This window comes from Pygocentrus nattereri, chromosome 9, assembly GCF_015220715.1.
Source record: "Pygocentrus nattereri isolate fPygNat1 chromosome 9, fPygNat1.pri, whole genome shotgun sequence".
Classification (NCBI taxonomy): Eukaryota; Metazoa; Chordata; class Actinopteri; order Characiformes; family Serrasalmidae; genus Pygocentrus; species Pygocentrus nattereri.
In genome coordinates, this window is record NC_051219.1 from 20,444,368 (window position 1) to 20,466,686 (window position 22,319).

The window sequence follows — 22,319 nt, forward strand, 5'->3', positions numbered from 1 at the left end:
TTCAAAGGACAAGAAGACCAGGTCGCTGGTTCCCACCTGGCAAGATGTGGACGTTTTAGAGCCTATAGATGCAGCTCTGAGCCCACTCCTTGAAATCACTGATGCCTTGTCCAGTGAATCCTATGTCAGTGTGTCATTCCTAAAACCTCTCAAACACCTCCATTTTGATGGAAGCAGAGGATGACACAGAGTTCACCTGGACCATAAAGACAGCAGTGATGGGATATGTCAACGAAAAAGTTATGATGACCCAGCAGTGGTTGATCTGCTTGATATGGCATGCCTTGTTGACCCAAGATTCAAGCTTCAGTACACTCAGGAGGAGAACAGAGCATACATCAAAAATAGCTGTGTTGGAGATGCTGAAGGGAGAGAGAGCTGTTGTGGTAAGGGAAGGGAAAAGTCCAGTGAAGAAGCCATGGAACAAGCTTCTGCATTAACTTTTTTTCAAACAGGCCCACCACTACCAACACGGCTTCCTCTGAACTGCCTGAGTGCACAGCAGGCAGTTGAGAGGGAGCTCGGCAACTACCTTCTGGCTCCAGATGCTGACAGTGACTCAGATCCTCTGGAATGGTGGGAAGTCTATCAAAAGAACTTCCACAGAGTAAGCAAACTGGCAAAACAGTATTTGCGCATTTAGGTCCCACGTGAGGGTTTTTAGCACAGGTGGAAACATTGTCACATGTACAAGGGCAGCTTTGAAGCCAAATAATGTAGACCAGCTTGTATTTCTTGCCAGAAACCTCTAGGTCATCATAGGGTGTCTCTCACATGTCCCTCCCCCAGCAACATGTGTTTTTATTGTTGCTTTCTCTTTTTTTCTGTATTCTGCTGCAACTTTGAGCATTTGGTATATTCTCTATCCTGGCTGAAGCACTTTTGTATCTATGTGCATAAAAATAAGATAATAAGCCTATGTTGTAGTTTAAAGTTAGTTTGAAGATATTAATATTGACAAAGTCAAGAAGGTTTATTTCACAGTGATGTCATATTTCTTGGATGTATATGAAGTACACCCCTCACATTTCTGCAAATATTTTATTATATCTTTTCATGGGGCAATGAAACTTGAAACTTGGATATAACTTAAAGTAGTCTGTGTACAGCTTGCATAGCAGTATAGATTTACTGTCCTCTGAAAATAACTCTAGACACAGCCATTAATGTCTAAATAGCTGGCAACACAAGTGAGTACCCCTCACAGAGAACATGTCCAACCTGTGCTCGAAGTGTCAATATTTTGTGTGACCACTATTATTATCTAGCACTGCCTTAACCCTCTTGGACATGGAATTCACCAGAGCTGTACAGGTTGTTACTGGAATCCTCTTCCACTCCTCCATGATGACATCATGGAGATGGTGGACGTTAGACACCTTGCGCTCCTCCTGCTGCTTGAGGATGCTTCACATTTGCTCATTTGGGTTTAGGTCTGGAGAGATACTTGGCCAGTCCTTCACCTTTACTTTCAGCAAGGCAGTTATCATGTTGGAGGTGTGTGTGTTTCAGAATGTCACAGTACATGTTGGAATTCATGTTTCCCTCTATGAACTCCAGCTTCCCAGTGCTGGCAGCGCTCATGCAGTTCCAGACCATGATGCTACCACCACCATGCTCATGTTGGCAAGAGACAGTTGTCTTGGTACTCCTCACCAGGGCACCACCACACATGCTAGACACCAATTGAGCCAAACAAGTTTATCTTGGTCCTGTCAGACCACAGGACATGGTTACAGTATTCCATATTCTCGGACTGCATGTCTTCAGCAAACTGATTGCGGGCTTTCTTGTGCGTCAGCTTCAGAAGAGGCTTCCTTCTGGGATGACGGCCATGCAGATCGAGTTGATGCATTGTGCGGCATATGGTCTGAGACGGGCTGACCTCCACTTCTTCAACCTGTGCACCAAAGCTGGCAGCACTCATGTGTCTATTTTTTAAGCCAACCTCTGGATATGATGCTGAACATGTAGACTCAACTTCTTTGGTCGACCCTGGCGAGGCCTGTTCGGAGTGAAATCTGTCCTGGAAAACCGCTGCATGACCTTGGCCACCGTGCTATAGCTCAGTTTCAGGGTGTTGACAATCTTCTTATAGCCTAGGCAGTCTTTGTGGAGAGCAACAATTCTATTTCTCACATCCTCAGAGAGTCCTTTGCCATGAGGTGCCATGCTGAATATCCAGAGGCCAGTATGAGCGAATTGTACTCAAAACACCAAATTTAACAGCCCTGCTCCTCCTTCACACCTGGAACCTTGTAATCTAATGAGTCACATGAAACCAGGGAGGGACAACGACACAATTGGACAAGTTCTCTGTGAGGGGTACTCACTTGTGTTGCCAGCTATTTAGACATTAATGGCTGTGTGTTGATTTATTTTCAGAGGACAGTAAATCTATACTGCTATACAAGCTGTACACTGACTACTTTTTTATATCCAAGTTTCATTTCTATAGTGTTGTCCCATAAAAAAGATGTGCAGAAATGTGAGGGGTGTACTCACTTTTGTGAGATACTGTATATATTGTGAATACATAATTTAAAAGAATAAACAGATGAAAAATACAGTTTAAGTAGTTTGATATTTTCACTTGTGTGACTGGAATAACATTCTTTCAACCCACTGTAATATTTAGAAAGATTTATGATTTTTTAAATGAATTATTATTAAGGGATGCAGTAATATGGACATTTTGGACTGATGCTGATATCCAATGTTTTTCTTGTTTATCGATGTTGATACATAAACATTTAAAAAATCTATACATTTTAAATGGTAATCCAATTAATTTACATATGCAGTTAAAAGGATAAAATGCAAAGGTTTTAGCACAGTAACCCAAATATTTTGTAAGGTTGACATTCATTTAGGCAGTTTGAAATGTTTATAACCAGCAAACCCAAATATTCAGCTATTCATATATTCATTATAGATATTCGGTTTTTAATTTCGGGATTCTGTTATTTTATTATTTATCATTATTGATAACATGGTTTTCTTGTAAATGTATAATATTCAGTTGTTTGATGACATCTATTTTTGTAGGTTATTAACAGTGGCTTAAGTATAGGGATGTCCCTTTACTTTTTACTGGGAACCGTAACACACACACGCACACACACAAACACAAACAAACACACACACAAACAAACACATATTATCTAAACTGCTTATTCTTCTGAGTCATGGGGGGTGCTGAAGCCTATCCCAGCAGTCATTAGGGGAAAGGTGGGAAGCACCCTGGACAGGTCACCAATCCATCACAGAGCAGGCACACAGGCATACAGTTACACACATTTTTACAACTAGGGGCAACACCCACACAGACAGAGAGAGAACATGCAAACTCCACACAAAAAGGACCCAGGTCACCCAGCCAGGGAATTGAATTCAGTTCAATACGATTTCTTTTAAACTCATGTCGATATAACATTAGTCCAGCAAAAATGGTGCTAAATGTTTCATCATTATGTCCGTACATGATGTGTGGATTTTACTTTAATCGCACAGTTGCACAGTAGCTTATTTGAGCATATTGGTGCCTTCTCAAAATTGATTAACTGTAGGTTTACTTAAAAAGAGATTTAAAAGTGGCTGTGGCTGTCATGTTTTGCCCTGTGGTTAGAAGATTGAGCCCAAATCCCAACAATATCAAATGTCCAAGAGTACATAATTGCACCTGCTTTGTGATGTAGTGGTGTGCAGTATGTGAAACTTGGAATAATTAATAAAAAAAAAAAAGTTTCTAGTTTTTGTGTCACTGCTGGTGCAGGCTATGTGTTCTGTTTTGTTACATTTCAGAAAAATCAAACGACGAGTTATTCTAAAAATATTTTCAAATGTCACAATAGAAGTTGCCATATTGTCCACTCTTGCAGTGCAGACAGTTCATTTTGGGGTATGTGTATGTGTGTGCCTTTCATAGTCTCCATAGCTATTTTTCCATCTTTCCTGTGGAATCTATGTTTATCTAGATGAGTTAATACACTGGCGGCAATGGTAGAAAAAAAAACGTGGATGGAACAATGCTGCTGCCTCTGTGTCTGTATGTGGGCCACCAAACTGGGGCCAAGTCCAGGATCTCTCAGGGAAAAAATGCTGACTTCACCAAAAATAGGGCTCCCTAATAAACACTGCAACAAGCTAACTTGTGGAGCAAAGCCAAATGTCTTTCAGCTATGGTTTCTTGAAAAGCATTCAATAGGGAGCATTCATATAAACACTGACTTTGGATAAGACTAGGGAAAATCAAACTGCCTCAAAGTCTAAATCTAGTGGTCCACCTCTTTTGCAGCATTTGCCTTGAACACAATTGACACCTTTCCACTGTTGTACCTTTTAAAAATAAAGGTTTCTGAATCTTTGGCATGAACGTATGGTACCAGGCAAAATTCTCAATTGGTATAGAACTTTTGTATTACGCCAGAGTTCTTTAAACTTAAAAAGTGTTTCATATTACCAAATATCATTAATAAAAGTTGTTCTTTTAAAGATCCATCCAGTGAAAGGTTCTGTAGGAAATCAAGTGGTTTTTCCAAGGCATTACTCCGAAGAATGCTTTTTGGCCTATTTAAGAATGTAGTTCTAAAGCAAGCTTTTACAGGCTGATCCTGTAACAGTGCATGAAAGTGTCTTTTAAAGGCGTACAACACTTTTTTACAAGTATAACTCTTACAAAGCCCTGTGTTGCTTTGTTTCTCTGCTGCTAAAGTGCAGAAAATAGCTGGAATGCTCAAGTCTCTTCCCCTTGCCTGCCACTAATCAGTACCACGTCCGCAGCTGCTTTCAGTTTTCCAGAGGATCAGCCACTCAGCTACCAAGTTCCCTGAGCGGCCTCCACCCCCAACTGGGATCACTGCTCTCCCTGTCTACCACCGACCCATCGCTCACTGTCACAGCAATACATTCCTGAATTGAGTGTTGGAAACGGGCAGAAGAGGGCTTCGGCAGCTTTCCGACACAAAGTGCACAGCGTTGAGAAATCCTAATGGCTAAAGAAACAGTCAGATAGCTAGCTTGCTGAAGTAATCCATCACAATTGTCAGACTTTGACTGATCAGCTCTTTTGTTAAAGCTGGACACTGCTGAGATGAAATGCGTTTGAGTGCTGGTGTGGGATCAGAGGGGTCTCAGGCACATTTATGAGACGCATCACACTCTTGTGTGATGACTGATCCTAGGTAAGCTCTGGATCAGCAGGACATTTAAAGCAGTACAAAGGGGAAAAGAGTATAGATGTGTGCTGCTCTTTCTTCTTTCTCTTTTCTGCCCATTTCTGTAGCCACCTGCACGTGTAATGAGGAACTTCATTTCTATTAAAGATGCAAATGTAGCCTTTAAAGGAGATTGAAATGAGAAGCAGAAGCAGGCGTTCAGGGCACTTTATCTCACTGCTCTGTTCATTAGGTGAGTGTAATTGTGTTAGCACAAACGCCTGCATCAGGAACCCACTGATGTGACTGGAAAGGTCACATAGATGATACGCTGGATGGGCTAGGCAAGAGCTAACATACTCTCTCCCCACACAGTTTCTTTGTGAAGTGATGGATTCAAAAGCTCTATGTGTGTAAGTCTTTATGTTTGAACAGTGTGATGTGAATTAATGGATCATGGGAAGTTAAAAAAAAATTGGAGCGTTAGGAAAAATTGTGAAGCACAGCACACGCGTGCTCTCTCTGAAGGTAAATAGGCCAAAGAATGCCTGTTTCTCAGTGATGTGATCCAGATGGAATGTGCTCTGGTGAAGCCTGATGAACTGGAAACACCACAAGCTCAAGAGCTACTGTTATGGGATTTGAAGTCTTTCCGTTTTTTGCTTGAGTCTATACACAGTCTTACAGCCACAATCAGCAGATTTTTCTCAATTGGACATCAGCACAGCTGAGTTTATGGGTGGTGTTTGCCATAGACAATCATTGCTTTTTCAGAAAGAACATTGTCATAAACACACACACAATTATAACACTTGGATTTGGACACAAATTTGGTTGAAATTTTTTTTAAATGGGATTTAGCTGTGCAAAGAAATGGAAATAAATTAGCCTTTCCCTTGGGGAAGAAAAAGCTATTTATTGATGCTTGAACTTGGCCTCAGCAGTGTTGGTATGCTTTTACTGGTGCTCAGGGAGCTATAGGGCAGTCTGTGGGGTGAGGTAATGGCCATAGATCTATTAACACACCCAGAGATGGAGCCTTGATGCCTCTTTGTTGTCTGCAGAAAAGCTGTTGTTTATGGATGTCTTCTTTCAGTGCACTGTTTGGTAGAAAAGCCAATTACTTTCAGTTGCTTCTCTTAAGAGTTGTAGTATGTGTGTGCATGCGAGCATGTCTATGTGAGCACATATGTGAGTGTGTGCATTTGTATGTACCTGTGATTCTATTGTTGTGCTCCTTACCGTGCTTCATTCATTTCTTGCCACCCTTGCCCTTACATCTGTGACATACATTAGTAACTCTCCATGAGGAGCTGATTTTTTTTGCATTTTCATTAAAATTTTGTGTTGTCTTGGTCACAGTTAAAAGCATAGGCTCTTCTGAAGTGTGGGAGAAGCGGCAGCATTTATGGCCATGTGAAAGGAGCAAGTGATTCACATTAATGGCTTCTTCCTTAGAGTGGCTTGTCTTCTCTCATTGCTTAAAATTTACAGCTTCCATGCCGTTATGAACTTGGATTATTTTATACTTGTACTTGCTGATGTAAGAACAGTCTGTCCTACTGCAGTCCAAACTATGAAGGCTTTGAAAACAAAAAGACAAAAGATTAGCGAGGTTAATATTAGAAAATATATATAATATTATATAAAATATAGGTTGCTAATGGCGCAAATCGGAATTCTACGCGGGAGCGGTTGCACGCTTACAGGCCCCAGCAATGACCAAAAAAAAAAAAAGACGCTATTGAGCTAGCTTACAGATAAGAACGCTTAAACTATATTACATTCAAATATATCTGTAGTAATTTAGAGGAGTTAGAACGGTGGTCCCTACCTCAAGTGATACAGCCCCCGGTTTGCTGATTACTTTGACTAAGAGAAAGAAGACAGAGTTTAGATGGAGCTTCAGTTCCCATTCCACCTTAAATGATGTAATAGTTACATTCAGACACCTGGTCAAATGATGATTTATCGAACATCTAAGATTACTTCAGTGCATCAAGTCATCAAAGGTAAATCCGTAAATAAACCATATCTGCCATGGCAATATGCGTTTGTGTACAATTAATAGGTTTAGGTGTTTAATATTGATGTGTTGTCACCCATCTTCACACATCAGCTGTTTGATTTAACTTTTCTATTCTATTCTAACTTTGTCATCTTCATTGGCTCTGCCCAGTGTGACAGTAACCTGTGTCTTTTTGGCTTTGCTTGTTATTAGGTTTTAAATTTACATATTTAACTTTGTAGATTTAACTTGTCTGTCTGACTTTAGCTTTCATCATCTCTGGGGAGATGTGTCTGTGGTGAGCATGCTTTACAGTGAAGGTTCTGCAGGGTTGGCTGTGTTTATGTGAACCCAGCTTTCTGATAGGTTGCTCTTGTTTTGTGTTGGGTGGAAGTGTTGGAATATGTAGGGTAATGGCTGCACTGCTGACATTCTGTAGCCTGATGTATTGACATTGCAGTACGTTAGCGTGGTCTGGTCTGAATACAAATCCCACTTTGGCCTTGGCCATACTTAAAGAAATGATCTGATCTTTGTATTGACTGCAAAAAAAAAAAAATCAAGTTTTTTTTTTCTTTTAGATTCCAACAATGTCCATCTTGTCTGGAGTGCCCATACAGATTTCCTTTACAAATGGATTTTTTTATTTTTGTAGATGATGCCTGCAGTTCTAGTATAAACCATTATGACCATTATGTACACTCAGTTTCATGAATGTGTGTTTCTAACCCTCAAAAATATATATTTTTCAAAAAATTAAATTAGCAATGATTTTATTGAGTAAAAAAAAAGTGATACTTTGGCTCTTACTTGAGTGTTCTTTTACTGGATTACTAGTTCTTAAGGACCTTCTCTGTGTGTGTGTGTGTGTGTGTGTGTGTGTCTCTGTGTATAATCATACTTTAATTTCAGTGTAAGTCAATGGAACCAGATTTGTTCCCAAGTTATTTTGGGCTGTTTCCTTTGGCCTCATCTTCATGAAACTTTTACACACATTGTAAAGAAGCTTTCTACAAGGTTTAGGAATGTGTCTTGAAATGTTTGCCAATTCATTCAGCATTTGTGAGGTCAGACACTGATGTTGGATGAGAGGGCCTGGCTCACAATCTCTGTTCTAGTTCTTCCATAGGTGTTAGAGGGGGTTGAGGTCAGGGCTCTGTGTGGGCCAGTCAAGTTCTACCACCCCAAACTCAACCAGCCATGCCTTTGTGGACCTTACTTTGTGCACTGGGGTACAGGCATACTTGGAACAGAAAAGGACCTTCCCCAAAATGTTTATACAAGGTTGGAGCCATACAGTTGTCCACAATGTGCATTTTGATCCGTAGTTCTTTTGCTGATGTTGCTTCCAGAGACAATTTGGAACTCTTTAGTTCTCCAACAGATGATAGGCACTGTGCAGTACAGTGCTTAGCGGCCTCACTCCATGAGTTTGTGAGTCTAGCGCTTTCTAGCTAAGCTGTTGTTGTTCCTAGGTGTTTACAGTTCGTAGTATGTTTTTAGTGTTATACATATATAGCTTGATTTAGACAGTCCTACTCTCAGTATCAGATATGGGCCATTTTGTTCCACTGTATCCATGACATACACATGTTTTTATGAGGCTTATGCCGAATCCCACTTTCTTATTGGAAGGGATGGGGTAGCTGTGCTGGTGTCAGTGGGTCACACGCTAGGGAGTGGTGTGGTAAATGAAGGGCACTGTTCTCAGAGTTTGACAAAGAGTGAGTGCAACAGCCCTGCTGTACAATCGCACTCTCAGTGTCCCTCACAGCTATAGGCACCAGGTCCTTCCTCTAGCACAGCCAAAAGTCATACCCAAAAACACTGTGCCTTAGCCTAGGGCAATTCAATGGTACAAAACTATAAAATGTCACCTTAAAATTGTAAAGGTTATCTTGGTGTGGATGCTGTTGACTCACCCAGGCAAGATGGAATTAAATGTTTTGGGTGTTTTGGTTTTTCTCTGCTCTCTCTACAGAGTTATTTTTTCACAATTTTTCATTCAGTGGAACAACTCTGATCTGGTGACTTTTACTATTCAAAATTCTTTAGCTTGTACAAAAACCTGAGCTGCCTGGCCATTGTAAAGAAATTGTTGAAACGCTTTTGTTTTTATTACACAGGTCATGTTGTACAGGTTCACAGCTTTTACTGCTTATCGTCAGAAGCAGAAATCCCCTTTAGGAGAGTTGACCATAGGAGATGACCTTTTAAAGTCACTTCTTCTCTCATTGGGCTTGCTTGAGACCGAGAAAGAACTCAATTCAGCCGACGAAACAATGTGAGTATCAGTATAGCAGACTGGGAGCTGTTGCTTTGGTCTGAGTGCAGTGTGTTTTGCTTCTCTCTTTGTCTCTAGTGACAGCAATGTTACTAGCTTTGTTTGTGAGAAGTTAGTTTAGTTTCATGCTTGATGGAGAAGATTATACAGTTAGAGATGTGCATCCGGAAGTTAGAAAAGAGCAGGGGTAGTCAGCAGGGCTCAGACTCGCTGTTAGAAGCTCTGGGTGCCTCAGGGAGAGCTACCACGCCATTGACTCCAGCAGGGCCCTCGCAGTGGGGCGAATGGGTGGGAAGGCATAGTTGCAAAGCTGAAGCTACCCCACGCGCGCACCACTTACCTTCCATCCATTCACGTGTGCAACATATTTGCTCCGGCCCCATCCTAGTTTGACATGGCATGGAAATCAGGTTATGGTTGATGAACTGCTGGTTGTCCAAGTGGTGCTCAGAAAACAATGTGTAATTTGTAGATAATTGATCTACTTTTGAGGGCAAGCCTGGTCTTTTGAGTCGGGATGGTAGCCACCCCTCGCGGGAGGGTGCTGCTCTCATTTCGTGTAGCATAGCTCATAGTCTCTCAGATCAGGTCAGTCATTCGCTGAAAAACCAGGGCTAAGGCCAGGCCGCATAGGTTCCACCCAACTGAGACTGTGTCTGTTCCCTGAATAAAATGAAGCATCAAAAATCCTTAAAACATTTGTTCTAGTAATTTGATTAATATCAGACCAGTTATACCAGTTAGCAGTGACAGCAATTTTGGTCTAAAACCTGGACTGCTTAACATAAGATCTCTTGCATCTAATGGCGTTGTTGTAAATGAAATTATTACTGATTTAGAATTTCGATGCACTGTGCCTCAAAGAAATGTGGATAAGACCTGATGAATGCTTTTGTTTTAAAGCTGGTAGTGTTTTTTGATAGGGTGATTGGCTATCAACACAGCATACTTGTAGTTTCAATGCAGACAACATTTTCTGACACAGTGATTTGAACAGGGTTAAGCTTCTTGTTTGAGTTTTGCAGTTCCAGCTTAAATGGTGCCTGAGTGCCTCAGTAGCCTGAGGTGCCAGTATGTAACTGCAGCACCATTTTAGGTCGAACAGGAAAATTTGATGAAAATGTTATTCCACACATTTAGTGCAGCTACATAAACTACACTGCTCAAAAAAATAAAGGGAACACTTAACACAATATAACTCCATGTAAATCAAACTTCTCTGAAATCAAACTGTCCACTTAGGAAGCAACACTGATTGACAATCAATTTCACATGCTGTTGTGCAAATGGAATAGACAACAGGTGGAAATTATTGGCAATTAGCAAGACACACTCAATAAAGGAGTGGTTCTGCAGGTGGGGACCACAGACCACTTCTCAGTCTTCTGGCTGATGTTTTAGTCACTTTTGAATGTTGGTGGTGCTTTCACACTCGTGGTAACATGAGACGGACTCTACAACCCACACAAGTGGCTCAGGTAGTGCAGCTCATCCAGGATGGCACATCAATGCGAGCTGTAGCAAGAAGGTTTGCTGGGTCTGTTAGCGTAGTGTCCAGAGGCTGGAGGCGCTACCAGGAGACAGGCCAGTACACCAGGAGACGTGGAGGAGGCCCTAGGAGGGCAACAACTCAGCAGCAGGACTGCTACCTAGGAACAGGAGGAGCACTGCCAGAGCCCTGCAAAATGACCTCCAGCAGGCCACAAATGTGCATGTGTCTGCACAAATGGTTAGAAACCGACTCCATGAGGATGGTATGAGAACCCGATGTCCACAGATGGGGGTTGTGCTCACAGCCTAACACCGTGCAGGACGCTTGGCATTTGCCAGAGAACACCAGGATTGGCAAATTCACCACACCTGTGGTGCCCTGTGCTCTTCACAGATGAAAGCAGGTTCACACTGAGCACAAGTGACAGACGTGACAGAGTCTGGAGACACCGTGGAGAGCGATCTGCTGCCTGTAACATCCTTCAGCATGACCGGTTTGGCAGTGGGTCAGTAATGGTGTGGGGTGGCATTTCTTTGGAGGGCCGCACAGCCCTCCATGTGCTCGCCAGAGGTAGCCTGACTGCCATTAAGTACCCAGATGAGATCCTCAGACCCCTTGTGAGACCATATGCTGGTGCGGTTGGCCCTGCATTCCTCCTAATGCAGGACAATGCTAGACCTCATGTGGCTGGAGTGTGTCAGCAGTTCCTGCAAGATGAAGGCATTGAAGCTATGGACTGGCCTGCTCATTCCCCAGACCTGAATCCGATTGAGCACATCTGGGACATCATGTCTCGCTCCATCCACCAACGCCACGTTGCACCACAGGATGCTTTAGTCCAGGTCTGGGAGGAGATCCCTCAGGAGACCATCTGCCACCTCATTGGGAGCCTGCCCAGGCATTGTAGGGAGGTCACACAGACAGGTGGAGGCCACACACAATACTGAGCCTCATTTTGACCTGTTTTAAGGACATCACATCAAAGTTGGATCAGCCTGTAGTGTGTTTTTCCACTTTAATTTTGTGTGTGACTCCAAATCCAGGCCTCCATTTGTTAATAAATTTGATTTCCATTGATGATTTTTGTGTGATTTTGTTGTCAGCACATTCAACTTTGTACAGAACAAAGTATTCAATGAGAATATTTCATTCATTCAGATCTAGGATGTGTTATTTGAGTGTTCCCTTTATTTTTTTGAGCAGTGTATATTTCCAAAAGTATTCATTCAGCCATCCAAATAATTGAATTCAGGTGTTCCAATCCCTTCCATGGCCACAGTTGTATAAAACCAAGCACCTAGGTGTGCAGACTGCTTCTACAAACATTTATAAGTCGTTCTCAGTGAATTCCAGCATGGTACCGTGATAGGATGCCACCTGTCAAATGTCCAGTCAAGAAATTTCCTCACTACTAAATATTCCACAGTCACCTTTCAGTGCTATTATAACAATGGAAGCGATTGGGAATGACAGCAACTGAGCCATAACGTGGTAGGCTACGTAAAATGACGGCGTGGGGTCAGCGGTTGCTGAGGAGCATAGTGTGTAGAGGTCGCTACAGTGGTCAATCGCTACACACCTCCAAACTTCATGTGGCCTTCAGATTAGCTCAAGAACAGTGTGCAGAGAGCTTCATGGAATGGGTTTCCATGGCCAAGCAGCTGCATTCAAGTCTTACATTATCAAGCACAATGCAAAGCGTCAAACGCAGTGGGGCATTCTAGAGCAGTGGAGACGTTCTCTGGAGCAACAAGTCATGCTTCTCCATCTGGCAATCTGATGGATGACTCTGGGTTTGGTGGTTGCCAGGAGAACAGTACTTGTCTGACTACATTGTGCCAAGTGTAAAGTTTGGTGGAGGGGAATGAGATGGTGTGGTGGTGTTTTTCTGAAGTTGGGCTCAGTCATGATCTGAAGTTGGGCTCAGCCTCTTAGTTCCAGTGAAAGGAACTATTAATGCTTCAGCAAACCAAGAGATTTTGGACAATTTCATGTCCCCAACTTTGTGGGAACAGTTTGGCGATGGCCCCTTCCTGTTTCAACATGACTGCGCACCAGTGCACAAAGCAAGGTCCATAAAGACATGGATGAGCGAATTTGGTGTGGAAGAACTTGACTGGCCTGCACAGAGTCCTGATCTCAACCCGATAGAACACCTTTAGGATAAATTAGTGCGGAGACTGCGAGCCAGGCCTTCTCGTCTAAAATCAGTGTCTGACCTCAGAAATGCACTTGTTGAAGAATGGTCAAGAATTCCCATAAACACACTCCTAAACCTTGTGGAAAGCCTTCCCAGAAAAGTTGAAGCTGTTATAGCTGCAAAGGGTGGGCCGACGTTATTAAACCCTATGGATTAAGAATGAGATCTCACTCAATTTCATATGCGTGTGAAGGCAGACGAGTGAATACTTTTTGCAATATATTGTATTTCCATCAGAGAGGTTGCCATTTCATTTCAAGCTTTAAAATGAACAATTTTTATAGAAGCACTGTGGTTAAGAAGAGCATCTAAAACTAGGTGGTCCTGCTCTATGACAGGAAGAAATGAAAAGTTAACATCACATTGCACAATGTTTGTGTGTGTGTGTGTGTGTGTGTGTGTGTGTACTATTTCAGTTCACTTGTTCCTTGGTCCGTTTCTCCCCCCTTATTCATCACTATTATTTTATTTCTTCAGAAGTACCCCCAAGCATGGAAAACTGCTTTATGAAACTATTTTTATATTAGATGTATTTTTGAGACAGTGCATCTAACGATTCTTTGATTCCTTTATACCAACTTTTAGTTGCTCATCAGAGTCTGTTTGTCCCAGATAAGTCAAAACACTGACATATTTGTTTGTATTTTCCCTGTTATGGGTCAGGCTCTGCTAAATGAAATCTGAAACATCCTATTGAGCTCTTTTGTTTATTTGCTTGTTATTTATTGTCATAATTTTGGGCTATTAGCTTCAGCAAAAGGGGATATTTGGTCAGCATTTCCACTTTGTTCTTACCACTTGCTCAGTGGTTACATTAACCTGTGTGTGTATGAAAATGTGTATATTAGGGCAATATGCTGATTATGTAATAATTACATTTTAATACTGTTTCATATATTGAAGGAGCAGCTAATATTTTTTATTGTGCCCCACTGCATCTAATTAAACAGCACCAATTATGCTCAAAGAAGATCTAAAGACAAAAAAATGAATCCTGTAAATAATCTGAAGTTATATGCTGAAGTTATTTAGAAAGCACAAGTGCTGTTATAGCGCAAACAAACCCGCAAGGCAAATTTATCAAACCCTGATGGAGGGTTTTTTGACCATAGGGGATGGGCTGGTGCAGATTTTTAGTATAACACCCCCCCCCCCCCCCTTTTTTTTTCTTTAGACTACACCACTATTCAGCGTTATTGAATGAAAACAATCTTAAGTTTTTCTTTTATGGTTACTACTTGGTATGACTGGTATAATGGGGGAAAAAACGTAAATGGATGTGGGGGATGGGCTACTGGTAAAAAGCAGTGCCTGACTGACGTTTAGCACTGGAGCATACTTGTAATTATAAGTACAATATCCTGCAATGTCTGCATGATAAACTGTAAATTCTTAATTTTGGCCATAACAGTCACTCAGAAGTGGCCAGTGCAAATGTTTGTATTTGTCTACCCCTGAACAGTGTGAAACCTTAGAGAAGTACAACACTTGCGACCCCGGTTAAATTTCTTGAATATTATCAATTCAATGAAATATCACTGAAAGTATCAATTAAGAGAAATGTAACCAGATACTTTTCCAAGTGCTCATTCAAATGTTTATAGAGTGAAACCTTAGACAAGTACAACACTTGGCAACTACTTGTCCCAAAACTACTAATTTACACTCACAATATACTCCAGAAAGCAATGATATTGTCATAATCACCCATCCCTAGTCGTACGTATAATATGTGCCTACACATAACAGTCAGCCTGTAGTAGTATTCTCAGCTCTGAGCAATGGATAAGAGCACTGCAGAGACAGTCCCTCTGATTCTATAGTCCTGTGAAGTGGGATAAATGTCATGTGCTGAACAATGATTCTTCTGTTGAGATCACTGTGGGAGTTCACAGATCAGACAGTCACAGCTATAGGCAAGATGGCCCTAGATTGTTTTGCTCTGACTTTCTACATTTTCATATTGTTATGAAAATGCATAATTTGCATTTTTTTTTTCATTCTAAGTTAACGATCATCAGCACCACCTGCTGGAGATTCACTTTTCATTTTCATTTTCAAGCTGACCAACATCCAAATATATGTTAATTAGCATTGGGCGGGGCTACGGGGTACATTTTAGGACATCCTCAGCCATCCGTGTCAGAATCGCCATCTTTCCTCAAGATAAAAGACTTCGAGTCTCCAGCAAAACCACCGTCATCACTCAGATCTGGTTAAACTGAACATCAGACCAAATGGCCTCAGAGAAAGGGTATCAGACCAAACGGCCTCAGAGAAATGGTATCAGACCAAACGGCCTCAGAGAAAAGGTATCAGACCAAACACAAGCCTGGTCGAGCATAGACTGGTTTGTATAACTTGGAAAGCTATTGTGTATCTTGATATAAATGCAAGTGTAACATTTTCACAGTTTTTTTCTGATGCCCTTTGGTCACCAGATCTGAGACATGAAGGTGTTTTTTCTCAGACTGCTGGGGATCTCCTAAAATGTACCCCGTAGCCCCGCCTAGTGCTAATTAACATATATTTGCATGTTGGTCAGTTTGAAAACGAAAGTGAAAAGAGGAAAATGAAAAGTGGATCTCCAGCAGGTGGCAGTGATGTTCATTTACATTTGCCTTTTCATTCTGACAGTAAAAGCGTGTCCGCGTCGAAAACTGAATCACAGACTGTCACTTTGCTGTTGATTTATCCATTTTTATTTTCATCTTAATTTTGTCAGATTTGCAGCCAGTTGGTATGAAAAAATAAAAAAGAAAGTAAACTTTGCTAAAATAATGTTAGTTTTGACACGTGTTCTGTTTTTCATGAAGAAAAGCGAAAGGCAAACTGAAGCTTGTATTTTCTTTTCACAAACAGCTCGTGCTCATGTGAAAAAAATTTATCGCAAATGAAGGTATTTCATTTCATTTTCAATTTTGGCAGAATATTTGCTCAGATGTTTGGGAAAAGAAATGGCAAAAAGAGGTTTGCATTTACATTTTATTGTTTTAATTTTCTTTTCTTTTTTTTTCTTGATTTGCCTCCCATAGCGATGGAGTCACAAACATGTTATTGACTGTGTCAAGATATTTTAAAGCCAGTTCACTCTTCTAGAGGTCAAGGAATGTGCTTTTGTTTTATGAGGCCTCAATGGCTTCACTATGTAAGCATGAGGAAAGAGAGCTTTTATTGCAAGAGGCTTTTAAGAGCTTGTGGCATTGCTCAAGGTGAATGATTCAACTAAATCTGCTCTGCTATTGCATCACATCCTTTCCTTTTCCTTGTTCTTAACCCCTCTCCCCACAAAGTACTGGTCGGGTTGGTGCAGACTGTATGAAACATTTAAGGGCACAGCTAGGTCAATCAGCTGAGTGTTTGGTTTAGAGTTTGGAGAGCAGTGATGACTCCCAGTCTGACATGCTCATTAAATGTTGGATAGGATTCCCCCTTTGGCCACATTGTGATATATTAATGTTTATGTATTATGAATTGTTTTTCTCCATGTGACCAGCAGAGCTTGTAAAAACCCCTGCAAATCGATAAACAGCATTTTGTTCTCTTCTCACCAAATCTCATGACGTTTTTCCCTTTTTGCAGGGCTAGCGGCTATGTTGCTGTGGATGATGGTGTAGACAGCAGTTCTGTACGGGCAAGAGAGAGAGAGAACAACAAGGACACAGGGTCAAAAAGACTCTCTCCTCACATACAGCTGACATACACACAGTTTTTTCACTACAACATCAGGAAAGTGAAACCCATTTGAAAGTCTACTTCCAGATATAGTGATACCAGACATGCTACTGTGCAAGAGGGGGCCTTATCCCATGTCTCTACACAGGGCCTTTCACCTCCTACTCTTCCTCACATCCCTCTGTCAAAGTGGAATGCTAGAAGCCTCTCTCCCCTCCTTCCGGACCTTTGTCCCATCTGAGGGGGGGCTCACACACCTGGTCATCCACGATAAAACGGGTGATGTCTACATAGGCGCCATCAACTGGATCTATAAGCTCTCCAGCAACTTGACCAAACTGCGCAGCCATGTGACCGGTCCAGTGGTGGACAATGAAAAATGCTACCCACCACCTGGGGTACAATCCTGCCCGCATGAGCTGTCACAGACGAACAACGTCAACAAGCTGCTGCTGCTAGACTCAGGGCAAAACCGGCTCATTGCCTGTGGGAGCACGTCACAGGGCATCTGCCAGTTCCTGCGACTTGATGACCTCTTCAAGTTGGGTGAGCCGCACCATCGCAAAGAACACTACCTCTCCAGTGTATCCGAAGCAGGTACTATGTCTGGTGTTGTCATCAGTGGCCCCCAAGGTGTAAGCAGTGGTAAACTGTTTGTAGGTACACCAATAGAAGGCAAATCAGAGTACTTCCCAACTCTATCTAGCCGTAAACTGATGGCCAATGAGGAAAACGCTGATATGTTTAATTTTGTGTATCAAGATGAATTTGTCTCATCACAGCTGAAGATCCCTTCAGATACACTTTCTAAGTTCCCCACCTTTGATATCTATTATGTTTATGGCTTCAGCAGTGAGCAGTTCATCTATTACCTGACCCTTCAGTTGGACACACAGCTGACTTCACCTGACGCCAGTGGCGAACAATTCTTCACCTCCAAGATTGTACGTCTTTGTGTAGATGATCCCAAGTTTTACTCTTATGTTGAGTTTCCTATCGGATGCACCAAAGATGGGGTCGAGTACCGGCTGGTCCAGGATGCCTACCTTACCCGACCTGGTGCCAGGCTGGCTCGATCACTAGGCATCTCTGAAAGGGAAGAGGTACTGTTTACTGTATTTGCTCAGGGCCAGAAGAACCGGGCAAAGCCACCTAAAGAATCAGCCCTGTGTCTGTTCACATTGCGCAAAATCAAACAGAAGATCAAGGAGAGGATTCAGTCATGCTACCGGGGAGAAGGCAGACTGTCCCTGCCCTGGCTGCTCAACAAGGAGCTAGCCTGCATTAATTCGGTGAGTTATTTAATGTATTTAATTTTACAAGCACTGACATATTATCATGTCCACATTATATGTAGTTGAACTAGAAGTTTCTAAAGCTGAAGAAGAAAACTTCAGAAGCCACCTAATCACCTGCATTTGAGGTAAGGAGAAAATTACATAATTTTCTTTTGGCTCAATTTTTCCTACAGCTACAATTTTTGCAGATTTTTGTACTATTGTGTATCTTATAGTTATAACAGTTTCACACTCTAGCACTTGTCTGAAGTCATTTCAAGCCATGATCTGAAGTCAGTGAAATGTTTTGTAGGCAGAAATCCTGTTGTAAGAATGGAAAAAACAGTGCTTGCACAGCATTTGCCTTCTGCCTTGATCTTACTGGCTAGCTGCTTGACTAGAATCAATGTTGTAAGTCAGTGAGTTTGGGCGCTAGCCCTGCCTGTGTGTGTGTGTGTCTGTGTGTGTGTGTGTGTGTGTGTGAGAGAGAGAGAGAGAGAGAGAGAGAGAGAGACAGGGATATGTGTTGTTTACCAAGCAGCTTAACACTGCTGTAGTTCGCTCGAGGCCACGCTACCGGTCACATCATTAGCTCAGTCCCTGGGATTAGTGCTCTGTCACTCTCCGGCCTCATATGTCCCTGCTCCTTGGCCACTAATTGATTTATAGTCCAGAACTTTTTGTTGTTCTCCTGGGACCTGTGGGCTGGTGGCAGAACTGTACGAATGGAAAGATGGTGTGAGTGTGCGTGGCTTATTCCCTTATTGAATGCACTCTTGTGTTTGCTCCTTGGTTATCTGCCCTCACCTTTGCACAATTCTTTGTGAAACATATCTCTCCTGCACAGAATGAGAGGATTATTTCTAGAGAAAAGCACCAGATCCTCCTTCTAATTATGTGTGCAGCATGTTTCAGAGTAGTTTAACTGTGTTGGAAGGTACAAGCAGAAATGTGGGGACACTTTCAGATATCAAGGAAATAATAAGGTTAGGGAGAACTGATACCGGCAGATGAAGTGAGAGAGTCAAACCACCAATGATCATCAGAATTTACCCAGCAAGCTCTGTACTGTCCTATCAGTAGCCTGTGTCTAATCTAAGTTGTTTCTTGTCCTGGCTGTGCACTTTGTGGTGTTTGCTGCCCACTCTTTTCTTGGCTCAGAGCTTAATAGCAGAAATGGCAGTGGCCGTAGTTCTTTATCGACAAATGTCCGGCATTCGTATTAGTGATAATAACCACAGCCATTATAATGATGGGCCTGGAGCAATCTGCCTAGGTAATGATGCCGGCACGGCTGGCTGAATCCGATGAAAAGATAATGTTTTAAGCCTCCTCCATTGGCAAGGAACTTCCAGCTTATGAATAATTCACCCTGCTCACCTTGTGTTATTCATTTGTGATCCATCACAATCAGCCTCCAATCAAAAGTCCCTCTGCCTCCTCTTTCTGCTTACAAGCAATTAATGTAGTTGTTTGCCAACCACAAAGCATACGCTGAGATTCAGATTTTTCAAGAAAGGAGCTGACAGATGGGAGAGGGGACTGAAACAAGAGAGACAGATAGAAGGAGAGACAGGTTTTTATGGCTGACAGGCTGTCTGTTTCTGACATCTCTCTTCTGCCTAGTTGTCTTGTTCCTCATGGTAAAGCTATGTGTATGTGTAAATGTGATGCACTACATGATGTTGGCCATTGATTACCATCTGTGCCAGTGCTTGCAATCAAAGAAGAACATGTTAGTAGGGTAAAGTAATAATTTCATACAAGGTTTGGTTTTATCAAGCTTGCGTCTTAGCAAGTGTATGTCCTCTGTGAGTAGTCTTCATTGTCATTGTTATAATTACCCATTTACATGCAGATCAGATCTTTTGGGTTTTTTTTCCCAGTTTCTTTAGTTTGATTATTTTGTTCAACATTTGTTTAATGAGTCCCTTAATAGTAGTCTAGATAAGCATGCCTAAACATACTTAAGAGACCTATATGATCATATCTAATTTTGGACATGTGTCCATGTCCATCTTCCCTTAGAAAAAAAATTACTCCTAATAGTCTTCCTTCTTCTCATCTAAATTAAATTTAACTCTAAATTTAAATTGTTAACTCTAAATTTTTTCTTCTAACATACCCCAGGATGAAAACAGAAGCATGGAAACACATCCATATAAGACGGACAGTTTGAAATTAACCAGAGAAGTAGTACTGGAGTTCTCATTGATCTGATGCTGTGCTTCTAGATTTCTCACAGGTTCCTCTGCAAAAACCTTACAGAATAATAAAGGCGCTTTTAAGTAAGTAAGATAGAATTTTAACTTCAAACTTACACTTAAGAACTTAAATATTTGAAATTGATATGATCAAAATGTTAATTTATGTCTCAAATGTCTTAGAGATAAATGAAAATATTTGAGGTGTACATAAACTGGAAATAATAATAAATTGGAGAAAAATGCAATGCAATTTCATTAGAAAATAAGGAAAAGGTGTACTGTAAGCTTCAGATCTGATAAGTAATATTATCATACATGTATGACACAGCAAGCTTGTTGGTTGTTTGGTTGTTTTTTGGTTTGCTTCATAAAAGTCTGTTGTGGCATGTTATAAATGTACCTCCACATGTTTGATGTAATTTTTCATCTTAAAGTCTAATGTACTTTTTCACCCCAGGCACTTATTTTGTTTTAAGTAGTTTTGATCGACTCTAAAGATACTGGCTTGTGTTACAACCAGGGTTACTCACCTGGTACTCAAATAACAGGACGATGTCCCCTTTCCTCCTTGTTGCTGACTACACTGCCTCATTTGCTTCAGGACAGACTACTGCTGAAGCCAAACATTTTTTACCATCACGTATTGAGGTAATTAGAATAAACCTACCTTTGTTCTGAATGTATTGTATTCTTTTGTATCACACGCTATCATAAATTTGAATTGCCTGAAAACTGGCTATTTATTGTTGGTTTAATTAATTAAATGGATTAATGCTACTAGAGTGGTCGTTCAGCAACAAGCCAACATGATTGATTTTAGTTTTACCAAACCCAAACCGTAAAATTATCTTAATTATCTTTAATTTCTTAGTCAAAGAAATCAGTAATGCTTGTGACTTTTTAATTAGCAGTCTCAATACTTCAGTGTTACCGCTTCACAGTGTCCCTAAGAAAGCATTTATAAAAATATTCCCAAAACCAAAGAAAAATATTCTCAACAGGGCTTGACTGTGTCCTTTGATGCTTAGCTTGTTCAGAATTTAGTGACATGTTAAGCTTTTGCAGAGTTTTCAACAAAACCTCACAAATGTTTTGTTAGTCATACATCAGCACGCACTAAGTTGTCTGTATTTAATCTTACAATGGACAAGTTTAGACTGTGCTTCCCTTTCATTTTAAACTGATCCTTATGCTGATATTCAGTTAGCTGCAGCAAAAGACTACATTCATTTAAATTGGACTACCTTTATTTAGACTAAATTAACATAGCACTAGTGTTAAGAATCCCCTGCGATGGACTGGCGACCTGTCCAGGGTGTATCCTCCCTTCTGCCTGATGACTGCTGGGATAGGCTCCAGCACCCCACCGCGACCCTGACGGAGAAGCGGCTTAGAAAATGGGTGGATGGATAGTGTTAAGAATCTTAAAAATGTAGCACAGAAATACCTTTGAAAGCATGCTTTATTATTGACAAATAGCTGAGGGAAATGCACAGGTTTAAGACCTGGATGAGTGATAATGGCTGCTTCTTTATATGAGCCAACAAGCTAACACTGGAGTAAACCAGTACAGCAATGTACTTTCTCTTTGGTGGGATGATCTGCCAGCAGATTAGTTTGTCAGAGATCTTCAGATGTACTTTCGTTGCATAGTTTACATCTAAAGCAGTTGCCTAGTTAGCATAAAAGCTGCTCAATACCCTACCACGCACATAAGCTGTGAATAAGAACTTTAACCTGGTTCTGCCTTTTCTGTCATGTCTTTGTCAATTTGCTCATGTGTTAAGGCACGTTAAGTTTATTTGTAACAAAGAATAATTTAACATGCATTTTACAGTCTTGTTAAAACAGCTGCCAAAATGGTGGCCCTATCACCAGGAGATCGCGAGTTTGATCCCTGGTGATGCTACAGTCATCAGACACCACAATTGGCCTTGCTCTCTCTGGGTGAGTAGGATGGGAACAGGGGCCCCATCATTGGGCGTGATTCTAGACGACACAGGCAGCTGTTAGCTGATGA

The 22,319-nt window shown here is 41.3% G+C and overlaps 1 protein-coding gene across 2 annotated transcripts in view; it reads left to right on the forward strand.

Moving 5' to 3' along the window:
* The window catches only part of plxna1a (plexin A1a), a 307,799-nt gene that overhangs the window by 13,601 nt on the left and 271,879 nt on the right, over positions 1 to 22,319 (forward strand). For both annotated transcript variants that reach the window (XR_005130765.1, XM_037541618.1), the window contains exon 2: positions 16,723 to 18,107. Coding sequence is in view for 1 of the 2 variants with exons in the window: in XM_037541618.1 (XP_037397515.1) it covers positions 16,920 to 18,107 (1,188 nt within the window). In the remaining variant the exon portion in view is untranslated. The remainder of the gene's footprint in view (positions 1 to 16,722; positions 18,108 to 22,319) is intronic.